At 49.2% G+C, this 15,479-nt stretch overlaps 1 protein-coding gene across 1 annotated transcript in view; it reads left to right on the top strand.

The window, feature by feature from the left end:
• The window catches only part of MYO1G (myosin IG), a 508,951-nt gene that overhangs the window by 284,855 nt on the left and 208,617 nt on the right, over positions 1-15,479 (top strand). Inside the window, exon 21 of the mRNA XM_063924584.1 lies at positions 12,097-12,251. Coding sequence (XP_063780654.1) covers positions 12,097-12,251 — 155 coding nt within the window. The remainder of the gene's footprint in view (positions 1-12,096; positions 12,252-15,479) is intronic.

Below are 15,479 nucleotides of genomic sequence, written 5' to 3'. Positions count from 1 at the left end.
GATTAATCTTTACCTAACCAACATCGGATTGTTGCTGTTAAAATACTCTTCGGTTAGGTACCAGACACCACTGTTCAACCTTAATCAGACCCTTTGTACCACGTAAAGAGGGATTCCCAAGTCCGTGAACAAGTCACATTAAACAAACTTACAGTTATCATTAAGGGGAACATTACCTATAAAACATACCATTTGGTTTTATTATTTCTCTGACGTCCTAAGTGGATGCTGGGGACTCCGTCAGGACCATGGGGATTAGCGGCTCCGCAGGAGACAGGGCACAAAACTAAAGCTTTAGGATCAGGTGGTGTGTACTGGCTCCTCCCCCCATGACCCTCCTCCAAGCCTCAGTTAGGTTTTTGTGCCCGTCCGAGCAGGGTGCAATCTAGGTGGCTCTCTTAAGGAGCTGCTTAGAAAAAGTTTTTAGGTTTCTTATTTTCAGTGAGTCCTGCTGGCAACAGGCTCACTGCATCGAGGGACTTAGGGGAGAGAAGTTCAACTCACCTGCGTGCAGGATGGATTGGCTTCTTAGGCTACTGGACACCATTAGCTCCAGAGGGAGTCGGAACACAGGTCTCACCCTGGGGTTCGTCCCGGAGCCGCGCCGCCGACCCCCCTTGCAGATGCTGAAGATTGAAGGTCCAGAAACCGGCGGCAGAAGGCTTTTCAGTCTTCATGAAGGTAGCGCACAGCACTGCAGCTGTGCGCCATTGTTGTCACACACTTCACACCAACGGTCACGGAGGGTGCAGGGCGTTGCTGGGGGCGCCCTGGGCAGCAATGTATAATACCTTATTCTGGCTAAAAATACATCACATATAGCCCCTGGAGGCTATATGGATGTATTTAACCCCTGCCAGGTCTCAGAAAAACGGGAGAAGAAGCCCGCCGAAAAGGGGGCGGGGCCTATTCTCCTCAGCACACAGCGCCATTTTCCCTCACAGAAATGCTGGTGGGAAGGCTCCCAGGCTCTCCCCTGCACTGCACTACAGAAACAGGGTTAAAACAGAGAGGGGGGGCACTTATTTGGCGATATGTATATATATATTAAAATGCTATAAGGGAAAAACACTTATATAAAGGTTGTCCCTGTAAAATATAGCGTTTTTGGTGTGTGCTGGCAAACTCTCCCTCTGTCTCCCCAAAGGGCTAGTGGGGTCCTGTCCTCTATCAGAGCATTCCCTGTGTGTGTGCTGTGTGTCGGTACTTGTGTGTCGACATGTATGAGGACGATGTTGGTGAGGAGGCGGAGCAATTGCCGGTAATGGTGATGTCACTCTCTAGGGAGTCGACACCGGAATGGATGGCTTATTTAAGGAATTACGTGATAATGTCAACACGCTGCAAGGTCGGTTGACGACATGAGACGGCCGGCAAACCAATTAGTACCTGTCCAGGCGTCTAAAACACCGTCAGGGGCGTTAAAACGTCCTTTTTACCTCAGTCGGTCGACACAGACACAGACACGGACACTGACTCCAGTGTCGACGGTGAAGAAACAAACGTATTTTCCTTTAGGGCCACACGTTACTTGTTAAGGGCAATGAAGGAGATGTTACATATTTCTGATACTACAAGTACCACAAAAAAGGGTATTATGTGGAGTGTGAAAAAACTACATGTGGTTTTTCCTGAATCAGATAAATTAAATGAAGTGTGTGATGATGCGTGGGTTTCCCCCGATAGAAAATTATTGGCGGTATACCCTTTCCCGCCAGAAGTTATGGCGCGTTGGGAAACACACCTTAGGGTGGATAAGGCGCTCACACGCTTATAAAAACAAGTGGCGTTACCATCTCCAGATACGGACGCCCTCAAGGAGCCAACTGATAGGAGGTTGGAAAATATCCTAAAAAGTATATACACACATACTGGTGTTATACTGCGACCAGCGATCGCCTCAGCCTGGATGGGCAGCGCTGGGGTGGCTTGGTCGGATTCCCTGACTGGAAATATTGATACCCTTGACAGGGACAGTATTTTATTGACTATAGAGCATTTAAAAGATGCATTTCTATATATGCGAAACTCTGGCATCAAGAGTAAGTGCGATGTCCATATCTGCCAGACGATGTTTATGGACACGACAGTGGTCAGGTGATGCAGATTCCAAACGGCACATGGAAGTATTGCCGTATAAAGGGGAGGAGTTATTTGGGGTCGGTCCATCGGACATGGTGGCCACGGCAACAGCTAGAAAATCCACCTTTTTTACCCCAAGTCACATCTCAGCAGAAAAAGACATAGTCTTTTCAGCCTCAGTCCTTTCGTCCCCATAATATCTGCCCAGGGATAGAAGTAAGGGAAGAAGACTGCAGCAGGCAGCCCATTCCCAGGAACAGAAGCCTTCCACCGCTTCTGCCAAGTCCTCAGCATGACGCTGGGGCCGTACAAACAGGTGCGGTGGGGGGTCGTCTCAAGAGTTTCAGCACGCAGTGGGCTCACTCGCAAGTGGACCCCTGGATCCTACAAGTAGGATCCCAGGGGTACATATTGGAAATTCGAGACGTCTCCCCCTCGCAAGTTCCTGAAGTTTGCTTTACCAACGACTACCTCCGACAGGGAGGCAGTATTGGAAACAATTCACAAGCTGTATTCCCAGCAGGTGATAATCAAAGTACCCCTCCTACAACAAGTAAAGGGGTATTATTCCACACTATATTGTGGTACTGAAGCCAGACGGCTCGGTGAGACCTATTCTAAATGGAGTCACTCAGAGCAGTGATAGCGAACCAGGAAGAAGGGGACTATATGGTGTCCCTGGACATCAAGGATGCTTACCTCCATGTCCAAATTTGCCCTTCTCACAAAGGGTACCTCAGGTTCGTGGTACAAAACTGTCACTATCAGTTTCAGACGCTGCCGTTTGGATTGTCCACGGCACCCCGGGTCTTTACCAAGGTAATGGCCGAAATGATGATTCTTCTTCAAAGAAAAGGCGTCTTAATTATCCCTTACTTGGACGATCTCCTGATAAGGGCAAGGTCCAGAGAACAGTTGGAGGTCTGAGTAGCACTATCTCAAGTAGTTCTACGACAGCACGGGTGGATTCTAAATATTCCAAAATCGCAGCTGTCTCCGACGACACGTCTGCTGTCCCTAGGGATGATTCTGGACACAGTCCAGAAAAAGGTGTTTCTCCCGGAGGAGAAAGCCAGGGAGTTATCCGAGCTAGTCAGGAACCTCCAAAAACCAGGAAAAGTGTCAGTGCATCATTGCACAAGGGTCCTGGGAAAAATGGTGGCTTCTTACGAAGCGATTCCATTCGGCAGATTTCACGCAAGAACTTTTCAGTGGGATCTGCTGGACAAATGGTCCGGATCGCATCTTCAGATGCATCAGCGGATAACCCTGTCTCCAAGGACAAGGGTGTCTCTTCTGTGGTGGCTGCAGAGTGCTCATCTACTAAAGGGCCACAGTTATGCATTCAGGACTGGGTCCTGGTGACCACGGATTCCAGCTTGAAAGGCTGGGGAGCAGTCACACAGGGAAAAAATTTCCAGGGAGTGTGATCAAGTCTGGGGACTTCTCTCCGCATAAATATACTGGAGCTAAGAGCAATTTACAATGCTCTAAGCTTAGCAAGACCTCTGCTTCAAGGTCAGCCGGTATTGATCTAGTGGGACAACATCACGGCAGTCGCCCACGTAAACAGACAGGGCGGCACAAGAAGCAGGAGGATAATGGCAGAAACTGCAAGGATTCTTCGCTGGGCGGAAAATCATGTGATAGCACTGTCAGCAGTTTTCATTCCGGGAGTGGACAACTGGGAAGCAGACTTCCTCAGCACGACCTCCACCCGGGAGAGTGGGGACTTCATCGAGAAGTTTTTTCCACATGATTGTGCACCGTTGGGAAAGACCAAAGGTGGACATGATGGCGTCCCGCCTGAACAAAAAACTGGACAGGTATTGCGCCAGGTCAAGAGACCTTCAGGCAATAGCTGTGGACGTTCTGGTAACACCAGGGGTGTACCAGTTGGTGTATGTGTTCCCTCCTCTGCTTCTCATACCAAAGGTACTGAGATTTATAAGACGTAGAGGAGTAAGAACTATACTCGTGGCTCCGGATGGGCCAAGAAGGACTTGGTACCCGGAACTTCAAGAGATGCTCACAGAGGACTCAGGGCCTCTGCCGATAAGAAGGGACTTGTTTCAGCAAGTACCATGTCTGTTCCAAGACTTACCGCGGCTGCGTTTGACGGCATGGCGGTTGAACGCCGGATCCTAAGGGAAAAAGGCATTCCGGAAGAGGTCATTCCTACCCTGGTCAAAGCCAGGAAGGAGGTGACCGCACAACATTATCACCATATGTGGCGAAAATATGTTGCGTGGTGTGAGGCCAGGAAGGCCCCACGAAGAAATTTCAACTCGGTCGATTCCTGCATTTCCTGCAAACAGGAGTGTCTATGGGCCTCAAATTGGGGTCCATTAAGGTTCAAATTTCGGCCCTGTCGATTTTCTTCCAGAAAGAATTGGCTTCAGTTCCTGAAGTCCAGAAATTTGACAAGGGAGTACTGCATATACAACCCCCTTTTGTGCCTCCAGTGGCACTGTGGGATCTCAACGTAGTCCTGGGATTCCTCAAATCACGTTGGTTTAAACCGCTCAAATCTGTGGATTTGAAATATCTCACATGGAAAGTGACCATGATGTTGGCCCTGGCCTCGGCCAGGCGAGTGTCAGAATTGGCGGCTTTGTCTCACAAAAGCCCATATCTGATTGTCCATTCGGACAGGGCAGAGCTACGGACTCGTCCCCAGTTTCTCCCTAAGTTGGTGTCAGCGTTTCATCTGAACCAGCTTATTGTGGTACCTGCGGCTACTAGAGACTTGGAGGACTCCAAGTTGCTAGATGTTGTCAGGGCCCTGAAAATATAGATTCCAGGACGGCTGGAGTCAGGAAAACTGACTTGCTGTTATCCTGTATGCACCCAAAAAACTGGGTGCTCTTACTTCTAAGCAGACGATTGCTAGTTGAATGTGTAGTACAATTCAGCTTGCACATTCTGTGGCAGGACTGCCACAGCCAAAATATATAAATGCCCATTCCACAAGGAAGGTGGGCTCATCTTGGGCGACTGCCCGAGGGGTCTCGGCTTTACAACTTTGCCGAGCTGCTACTTGGTCAGGGGCACACCCTGGCTGAGGAGGACCTGGAGTTCTCTCACTCGGTGCTGCAGAGTCATCCGCACTTTCCCGCCCGTTTGGGAGCTTTGGTATAATCCCCATGGTCCTGACGGAGTCCCCAGCATCCACTTAGGACGTCAGAGAAAATAAGATTTTACTTACCGATAAATCTATTTCTCGTAGTCCGTAGTGGATGCTGGGCGCCCATCCCAAGTGCGGATTGTCTGCAATACTTGTACATAATTGTTGTTACAAAAAAAAAAAAAAAAAAAAAAAATCGGGTTGTTATTGTTGTGAGCCGTCTGTTCAGAGGCTCCTACGTTTGTCATACTGTTAACTGGGTTCAGATCACAAGTTATACGGTGTGATTGGTGTGGCTGGTATGAGTCTTACCCGGGATTCAATATCCTTCCTTATTGTGTACGCTCGTCCGGGCACAGTATCCTAACTGAGGCTTGGAGGAGGGTCATGGGGGGAGGAGCCAGTACACACCACCTGATCCTAAAGCTTTAGTTTTGTGCCCTGTCTCCTGCGGAGCCGCTAATCCCCATGGTCCTGACGGAGTCCCCAGCATCCACTACGGACTACGAGAAATAGATTTATCGGTAAGTAAAATCTTATTTTGACGATTGAGTCGCCCGCTAGACGCACACAAACTCTACTGTAAATGCACATACCATGCGCTCGAGCGCACTCCCGTAGGGGCGCCGTCACGCAACTGCGAATATGTGCACGCACACCAGAAAAAGTGCATGTGCAGCGGGCAAGCGCATAAGGTGAATTTATGGCAACGTGTAGCATGATATTTTTCCGACTTTGAATTGGTCAATACTGTTTCCGGAACGCCCCTGATTTTAACGTTGTTTCTTCAGGATCTGTCCTCAAGATCGGCTAGCTTGTCTTTAACAGACGACAATTCCGCCAAGGCCGAGTTGTGAGAGGTAAGAAGCTCGTGGGACGAGACCAACTCCTGTACTTTATCCTCTAAGTCAGGCATTCCCAACCGCGGTCCTCAAGGCACACCAACAGTGCAGGTTTTAGTGATATCCAGGCTTCAGCACAGATGGTTAAATCAAAATAACTGAGGTACTAATTAAGTCACCTGTGTTCAAGCCTGGATATCACTAAAACCAGGACTGTTAGTGTGCCTTGAGGACCGAGGCTGGGAAACACTGCTCTAAGTTATTAGTGCGGATGCCTATATAGGTGACTTCACCCGTGAGCTGAGTAATAGAAGACTGGAGATCGGTAGGGCCTGAAGCATCTGGTGAAGCATACGGACTGTAAGAGGTGCATCCGGCCCAGAAGCAGGGAGTGGGGAGGGTGCAACGGTGGATGTTGAGGTCGCACTGGACTTCCCCTTTGGCACGGGTTCAGGAGTGCGATTAGAGACAAATTTAACAGGAGGTGCAAGAGCGAAGATTTTGGACCTTTTAGGAGCCATATTGCTCGTCCGAAGATTGTAATAGTAAACAGCAATAAAAATGTCAAAAGGTAAAGACTTGTGGTTCTATATCAGGCAAGAAGGAGCATTAGCGGTTTTATGGGTGTATGCAAGACATGTCACATGGGCAGCAAAGAGGCAGAAATTAGGCTAAACAGCGAGGATGGCATGTAAGTGAAATATGTGTAGAACCAACCTGCAGCACGAGAGTCCAGAAGAGCAGGTATCCGCACAACAGCCGAGGATCCTTAGGAATGTATAGTGCAGTTCCTTTGGTTCCAGCCGTCCTATAATGCAGATGCCCTTAACATCCGGGTGTGCCCTCAGGTGCTATCCTGAAGAGAGGGCTCGTATACAATACGATGCCCAGGTGAGGAAGTGGGGCGTAAGGGGAGTAGCCGCCACTGCGGTGATGCCACTCAGCAGGCTTGGAAGGCCAGTCATAAGGGCCCAGCAGCAGGGATCCAGACAAATCATGGGGAAGCCGGGGCCACTCAGACAGGGAGAGAACCAGGGGTAGATCCGTCCGCAGACTGCCCGTCGTCCTCAGCACCGCTGGCCGTACCGCACCAGGGCACGGTGAGGAGAGACGGGCGGCAGCTCCGGGGCGATGCGGCTGGGACGTCTGTGGCGTCGGACGGGGATCCGGAGCTAGCGGGCATGCAGGAGATCAGGGGTTCCCAGGCGCCGCACAGCACCTGCGATGGAGAGGACAGCCACCGGGGACTCACGCTGCAGCAGGCACTCACGGGGATCTCTGCCGAAATCGAGGTCCCGGCTCCGGCCCGCACACTAGGCCACAGCCGCGGGGGGATTGACGACTCGTCCCATTGCCACAAGCGGCAGCCACACCATCTAGAGCAGGCATTCCCAACCACGGTCCTCAAGGCACACCAACAGTGCAGGTTTTAGTGATATCCAGGCTGCAGCACAGATGGTTAAATCAAAATAACTGAGCTACTAAATAAGTCACCTGTGCTGAAGCCTGGATATCACTAAAACCTGCACTGTTGGTGTGCCTTGAGGACCGTGGTTGGGAATGCCTGATCTAGAGGTTCCCAAAAGTCGATGGGGCAGGAGCAGGGCTACCAGGGAAGCTGCAGGGAGCTGTTTTATGATATTTTAGGAGAGAGCTCCTTCTCTGTACTGCCACTCGTAATGGCTGCCAGGCCACGACCCTCATAGTGCCATTCTAATGTATATACTGCTGTGCAAGGACCCATACTGATGCATTATATACATATATATAGGACTTACCTTTCATAGTGCTATTCTGTGTATACTGCATTGCAAGGACCCTTACTGATACATTATATACATGTATCTAGGACTTACTTTTCATAGTGCCATTCTAATGTATATACTGCTGTGCAAGGATCCATACTGATACATTATATACATGTATCTAGGACATACCTTTCATAGTGCCATTCTAATGTATATACTGCTGTGCAAGGACCCGTACTGATACATTATATACATGTATCTAGGACATACCTTTCATAGTACCATTCTAATGTATATACTGCTGTGCAAGGACCCGTACTGATACATTATATACATGTATCTAGGACTTACCTTTCATAGTACCATTCTAATGTGTGTACTGCTGTGCAAGGACCCATACTGATACATTATATACATGTATCTAGGACTTACCTTTCATAGTGCCATTCTAATGTGTGTACTGCTGTGCAAGGACCCATACTGATACATTATATATACAGTAAGTATCTAGGACTTACCTTTCATAGTGCCATTCTAATGTATATACTGCTGTGCAAGGACCCATACTGAATAAAATCACCTAAGGGCAGGTAGTGCTAGTCCTGACAGAAGGAGTCTCACCTTTAAGTGTACAATATATACAGAAATGCAGAGGAAAAGGGGAGGAGGGGTGCTGGACTGTGCACCCTAACATCAAACATAATAAGAGTTGCTACCATGCTGAGACTTGTAGTGTCATGCAGAAAAAAGGAAAGAAGGAGGTGCACATCAAGCACTCATCTTAGTACTCAAAGCGTGCACTTTTTTTTTTCTTTTTTCTGTGTGGCACTATAAGTCTCAGAATGTTAGCACCTCTTAATATGTTTGAAATTAGAGCGTGTAGTCTTTATTACACTAATCATACATTCCGCCGATACCTGTGACACAATGATGGCGGTGTTTGGAAACAACGGTTTCTTCTGCGCCCTCCTGTAGTCTTAAAAACCTAGTCTGCTGCATGTGGGGTCATAAATGATCAAAATACAGTACTGTCTCCTATATATCTTTAATGCTGCTTCATGCTTCCATGCATCCAGCACTTCAGATGCTATAGAGAACACTCCATCTATCACAGCAGAGTTTGTATGTTCTCCCCATGTTTAATGGGTTTCCGCCGGGTGCACCGGTTTCCTCTAATACTGTTAGATTAATCGGCTGGTGACATGTACCACAATATGTGTGTCCCTGTGTGTTATGTAATTAGATTGTAAACTCAGCTGGAGCAGGGACTGATGTGTATGACTGGAATACTCTCTGTACAGCGCTGCGCATTTGGTGGCGCTATATAGAAAATAATCGGTAGCGTGAAAACTGTGACATTGGCATTGTGTTGCTTTCATTGTGGTAGCAAGATTAATATCGGGTCGCTGTGCAGAGGCGTCCATTGCTATTTGTTATTGGCCCCAACCCTGTCATTTATTCACAGATTATACGTACAGTATATAGGTTTTACCCTGATCAATATCAAAGCCAAGTCTAGCTGTAGGTATCGCCCCAGACCCCCAGCCGGCAGTCACAGGGAGCGCTGTGCGGCAGATTCTGCTCTCGCCGTCTAGGTGTTTATTGTGGTGTAATTCCTGTGACTGGAAGCAGCGCAGCGTCTAATCTCTCCAGACAATGACCGTTCACATCCCAGCAAGAACTGCAGAAAAACAATTCTGAAGAGGATGGAGGCTTACTGCAAATGTCACCTGTAATCCCCGGCTGTGGCCGGGGGGCGCCATCCACGTGAAGAAAATCCGAGCCGCGTTCCTGAAATATTTTGGAAAGGATTCAGCATTCAGTGAAAAGACAGAGATTTCCTGACGGATTCCCCCGGGGAAAACACTGCAGGAATCCCTGATCCCGGGCTCCCGTGTTATTCTCTGTATCGCCCATACATTCAGATTAATTTTATGTCTCTCGGGGGATTGGGAGCTGGTGATGGTGGTCTCCCCAGGAGATAGAGAGACCCCTCTGTCCTAGCCGCAATCAGCGGCTGCTCACAGTTACTGTATATCGGGCCTAACTACAACTGATTTCTCTAGCATGCGGGGGGCCGTCCAGCACAGGGCAAGGCTGCGCCGCATGTGGGTTCCTCCCCCTACGCTAAAATGCGAGCGCATTGCGAAACAGCAATGCACCCGCATCTTAATGGTAGCCCCCCGACCATGCTTTGGGTCGCAGCGGCTGCATGTGACGTTACGCAGACGCCGCGGCCCAGCCCGCAAATGGTCCGGATGCGCCTCCGTTGTCTGAACCGCACCCCACCAACACCACCACAACGCCCCTAAAATGCCGAAATGATGCCCTGTCCCTACCCTCCGCTGGGCTTAGATTGTGATCACGTCTGATCGCAATCTACGTCTTTGCGCACTCCTGCTAACCATACTGAATTATGCTCATCATCATCTATTTCCTTATAGGCCCAAATGTAAAGCAGCGATGAGGTCGGGTTTGCCTATTAAATGATTGGTGCTTTAAATGTATCTGCTAAATCACAGATATTGCGCCAATGTCTGCGCCTGGCGGCTGTTACATTTGGGCCACAGTCTGCGAGCCATATTCAGTGGTTTGGGAATATTACGGGGCACAGCTCCTGTAAGAATTTATCGGAAGGAACAGAGTTTGCTCAAAGGAGAAATCGTTAATTTTATGATCACGTCAGTCTTCAGTCTCATATATGACCTGTAAAATGCAGGCATTCGATATTCCATATACGCGTACTATATACACAGATACATGATAGCCGTCACCCGGCTTCCTTGGTAGAAGTAAAGTTAAATATAATTCTACCATCTATAAATAACTGGAACCACCTGTTGTCTCACATGAACAATCCCAGCGCACAATGGGGGTCAATCCGAGTTGATTGCTCGCTAGCAGTTTTTAGCAGCCGTGCAAACGCTATGCCGCCGCCCACTGGGAGTGTATTTTAGCTTAGCAGAAGTGCGAACGAAAGGATCACAGTGCTGCAGCAAAAAAAATTGCGCAGTTTCAGAGTAGCTCCAGACCTACTCAGCGCTTGCGATCACTTCAGACTGTTCAGTTCCTGTTTTGACATCACAAACACGCCCAGCGTTCGCCCAGCCACGCCTGCGTTTTTCCTGGCACGCCTGCGTTTTTCCAAACACTCCCTGAAAACGGTCAGTTGACACCCAGAAACGCCCCCCTTCATGTCAATCACTCTGCGGCCAGCAGTGCGACTGAAAAGCTTCACTAGACCTGTGTGAAACTACATTGGCCGTTGTGAAAGTACGTTGTGCCTTGCGCCGCATATGCATGCGCAGAACTGACGTATTTTTTTGCATCATCGCTGCACAGCGAACATTTTCAGTTAGTGATCAACTCGGAATGACCCCCAATATAACATGTCACCTTTCCACTTCAACGCACAACTAGTTGTCCTTGTGTTTACTGGGCCTTATTCAGATCCAGAAGCAACCGTGGCAGCAGAAGCATGCTCCGCACAGCACAGTACGGGACGCAGAACGGCTGCAGATGTCAAGTAATAACCAGTCTGTGGACGTTTGGGAGTGGGGGGGAAGTGGGAGGCGACGGCAGAGTCGGCAGACATTGCACAAAACGTTGCGTGATGCTACTGTACATTACGACGGGACTCTTGTAGATGTATGCTGCATAAAGATTAAATTATTGCTATCCACTTGTCATACAGGAAGTGTTTGTTGTTACACAGGAAGTGCTGCTGCAGTCAGTGTTCAGTATGACTTGCAGCTAGTAAAGACACACTTCTGCAGTTCATCAGAGTCCTGTGGTGATTTGCACTCGCTTGTCTCCTGCCCAGGACCCCACAGCTCCAGGAAGATTAAATTATTGCTATCCACATGTCATACAGGAAGTGTTTGTTGTTACACAGGAAGTGCTGCTGCAGCCAGTGTTCAGTATGACTTGCAGCTAGTAAAGACACACTTCTGCAGTTCTCCAGAGTACTGTGGTGATTTGCACTCGCTTGTCTCCTTCCCAGGACCCCGCAGCTCCAGGAAGGGAACATTAGCTGCTTCTTATTACCAAGCTGATTACCTTCTCTTTCTCTGGGAAAACCTGTTAACAGAATCTTCTTCCTTTAATGTGTCTCGCACTTCAGCCTCCTTTGCTTCCACCAATGCTAAAACTCAGTAAGTGTCCCCCAGCTTACACAGATACCCACTCCGGCTGCAGAATAAGGGGCGATGTTTTATACAAGGATATGGCCATGAGGTGGCGCCAATTTGTCCTCCCTATTACATCACACTGACCCCTCTCCTTTGCCGTTCTTCAGGTGACCGGACTGAGTCTCTCCGGAGGCTGGGACCAGCTGGTGGTGATCCACACCCACAAACAGGACGACATGGTCTTCTGTCTGCACAGGATGGAGCCGGCCAACCAGAGTCGTGTTGGGGAGCTGGTGGGGAACCTAATGAATCACTTCAAATCGTGAGTGGCCCCTGGCTCTCCTATGCTGTATGTTGTGACGCAGAGCAATCTGCCCTCTCTTGTTCGCAATGGTCCTGAAGCTGTGAAGGGCATGTGCGGCTTGCAGAGCGAGTGTTGGGTGTTTGTGCTGCAGAAGCACTGGGCAGTAACGAGACGTTCTCACGCAATGGCGTGTCGGAGGACCTGGATGTAAGCCTGTTTCTGATAGGAGGCAGACACACAGCAATATGCGCACTGCTCCACATTCCACCCAATATATGCATATAGCCTTATTCTGCTTTGTAAGTAAAGCAAAAAAAAGCATTTTTTGGGGGGTAGTCCCCCGCACCCCCAGAAGAGTAGCAACCCCTCCCGCATCATTCTGGCCCCGTATCCTAATAATGCAAATAGTCTGGCCCCACCCCCATCCCACTCACCTACCTCTCCTCCCCGGGCGTCTCCCTTTGTGGAAGCTAAAGAAGTAAGTAAGTATGGTTTGACTTTAATACACCCCAACGAAATCTAAAGGGCCCTACACATTTAACGATCCGCCGCCGAGCTGCCCGACGGCGGATACGGCCGACGAGCGACCCTGCGGAGCGGGGGGAGGCAGTGACGGGGGCAGTGAAGTTCCTTCACTCCCCCATCACCCGGCTCCATAGAAGTGCAGGTAAATATGGACAAGATCGTCCATATCGGCCTGCATGCACAGCCAACGGGGCACCAGCGATGAACTAGTGTGGGACCGCGCATCGTTCATCGTTTGTGCCTCCACACTAAAAGATATGAACGGTATCTCGTTCATATCTTTCAGTGTTATCGCCCAGTGTGTAGGGCCTATTACTCTCTCTGCACAGGTTACATCTGCCCCCCTTCCCACAGAGCAGCATAGCTTGGCCCAGTTGCTTGCTTTTTTTGCTTTACTTACAAACATGAATCACGCCCTTAGGGGGTAATTCAGAATTGATCACAGCAGGAAATTTGTTGGCAGTTGGGCAAAACCATGTGCACTGCAGGTGGGGCAGATGTAACGTGCAGAGAGAGTTAGATTTGGGTGGGGTGTGTTCAATCTGCAATCTAAACTGCAGTGTAAAAATAATGCAGCCAGTATTTACCCTGCACAGAAACAATATAACCCACCCAAATCTTACTCTCTCTGCACATGTTACATCTGCCCCACCTGCACTGCACATGGTTTTGCCCATTAGCTAACAAATTTGCTGCTGCGATCAGGTCTGAATTACCCCCTTAGTTCCGTTCACGCAATGCGGGAGAGTATAAAGTCGATCATACCCAATGTGCGCTCTCTAATACAGCACAGCCGAGCTCTATACAGCAGACCAGGTGTAACATATCTGTCATAACGTAAGCCAGACGCACATTTTATACGTGTTTTATATGTAACGCAGGAACAGACAGTACAGCAGCCGCGCAGGATCCTATATCACATTATGGCGCCCGGCTGAAACCCGCACACCACACTCACAACCCTAGTACCTCTATAGGGATCATCCGTCCCCTCTGCCACACAGCCAGCGTATGTAGGACATGCCGCTGTCTTGTAGTTACTCCACCCACAGCCATATACTACTGAGAGTGACCCATTCCTGCATGTAGGTGTCCTTTCCAGCGTACAGAACGCAGGAATCCCTGGGCTGAGGGGCAGTACCCGTGTATCTGGCGCTGAATGGGTTACGGTAGAAGTGTGTCTGCGTTCGCAGATAAAACACGTTCCTGCTAATTACACGCTGATATCATTCTAGTTTGGAATAATTAACACTTTTGTAGACCGCCTCACTCATCATAATTAGAGCGGGTGGAGGAGGCTCAGTCTGAAAGAGGTATTCAGCCTAATTACCCCGGTGATTGGATGAGGGTGAGAATGTAACTTGTAGTCCCACTGGCAAAATGCACCTGACTGATATTATTATCTACCATCAAACGCTGAGGACGGGATGTAATAGACTTCTCACATGTGGGACGCCGGCCAAACTCCAACGTTTTTTAAAGGGGCAATCGTTTAGACAGCACAGTCATGCCTCACGTCGGGCGAACTCGGACTCTTATTACATCCTGCCCTTGGTATCATTGGTGTCACTATACACACATATTTGTCTCTAACCTATCTACTTGTGAGCTGGAGATTTCATCTTACACCTACAGTATAACTGCAGTTGGAAGAGGGGGCAGTGTGTTTCTTATCTCACCCCTGAAGAGACGCTGGCCATGTCCCAGCGGTACATGGGATGACACTGTCGGCGGAGGAAGCTGTGCAGAGACTCTGTGATCCGCCAAACCGTGACCACTGTGTCAGTAGCACTCAGTGCATGTTCATATAGAACACAGCTGCTATTGGCTGGCAGGAACTCCGTTCTCTCTCCTGTTTTACGATTGGCTGATAGTGTTTAGCTCCCTGAACTCTGCTTAATACTGATTCGCTGCCAGTGGTGGAAAGGAAGCAGCTCTGTGCCAGGCCGCTTATACTGGTCTGACTATGCCAACGTCTGTCTGGGAGAGGACTCTGTATATTACACTGGACGTCAGGGACTGGGCTCTGTATATTACACTGGATGCCAGGGACTGGGCTCTGTATATTACATGGTGCCAGGGACAGGGCTCTGTATATTACACTGGATGCCAGGGACAGGGCTCTGTATATTACACTGGATGCCAGGGACAGGACTCTGTATATTACACTGGATGCCAGGGACTGGGCTCTGTATATTACATGGTGCCAGGGACAGGGCTCTATATATTACACTGGATGCCGGGGACTGGGCTCTGTATATTACACTGGATGCCAGGGACAGGACTCTGTATATTACACTGGATGCCAGGGACAGGGCTCTGTATATTACACTGGATGCCAGGGACTGGGCTCTGTATATTACACTGGATACCAGGGACTGGGCTCTGTATATTACACTGGACGCCAGGGACTAGGCTCTGTATATTACACTGGGTGCAGGGACTGGGCTCTGTATATTACACTGGATGCCAGGGACTAGGCTCTGTATATTACACTGGGTGCAGGGACTGTGCTCTGTATATTACACTGGATGCAGGGACAGGAGTCTGTATATTACACTGGATGCCGGGGACTGGGCTCTGTATATTACACTGGATGCCAGGGACAGGACTCTGTATATTACACTGGATGCCAGGGACTGGGCTCTGTATATTACACTGGATGCCAGGGACTGGGCTCTGTATATTACACTGGATGCCAGGGACAGGACTCTGTATATT

The sequence above is a fragment of the Pseudophryne corroboree genome, chromosome 5, assembly GCF_028390025.1.
Source record: "Pseudophryne corroboree isolate aPseCor3 chromosome 5, aPseCor3.hap2, whole genome shotgun sequence".
Classification (NCBI taxonomy): domain Eukaryota; kingdom Metazoa; phylum Chordata; class Amphibia; order Anura; family Myobatrachidae; genus Pseudophryne; species Pseudophryne corroboree.
This window is presented reverse-complemented; position numbering and strand designations above follow the sequence as displayed.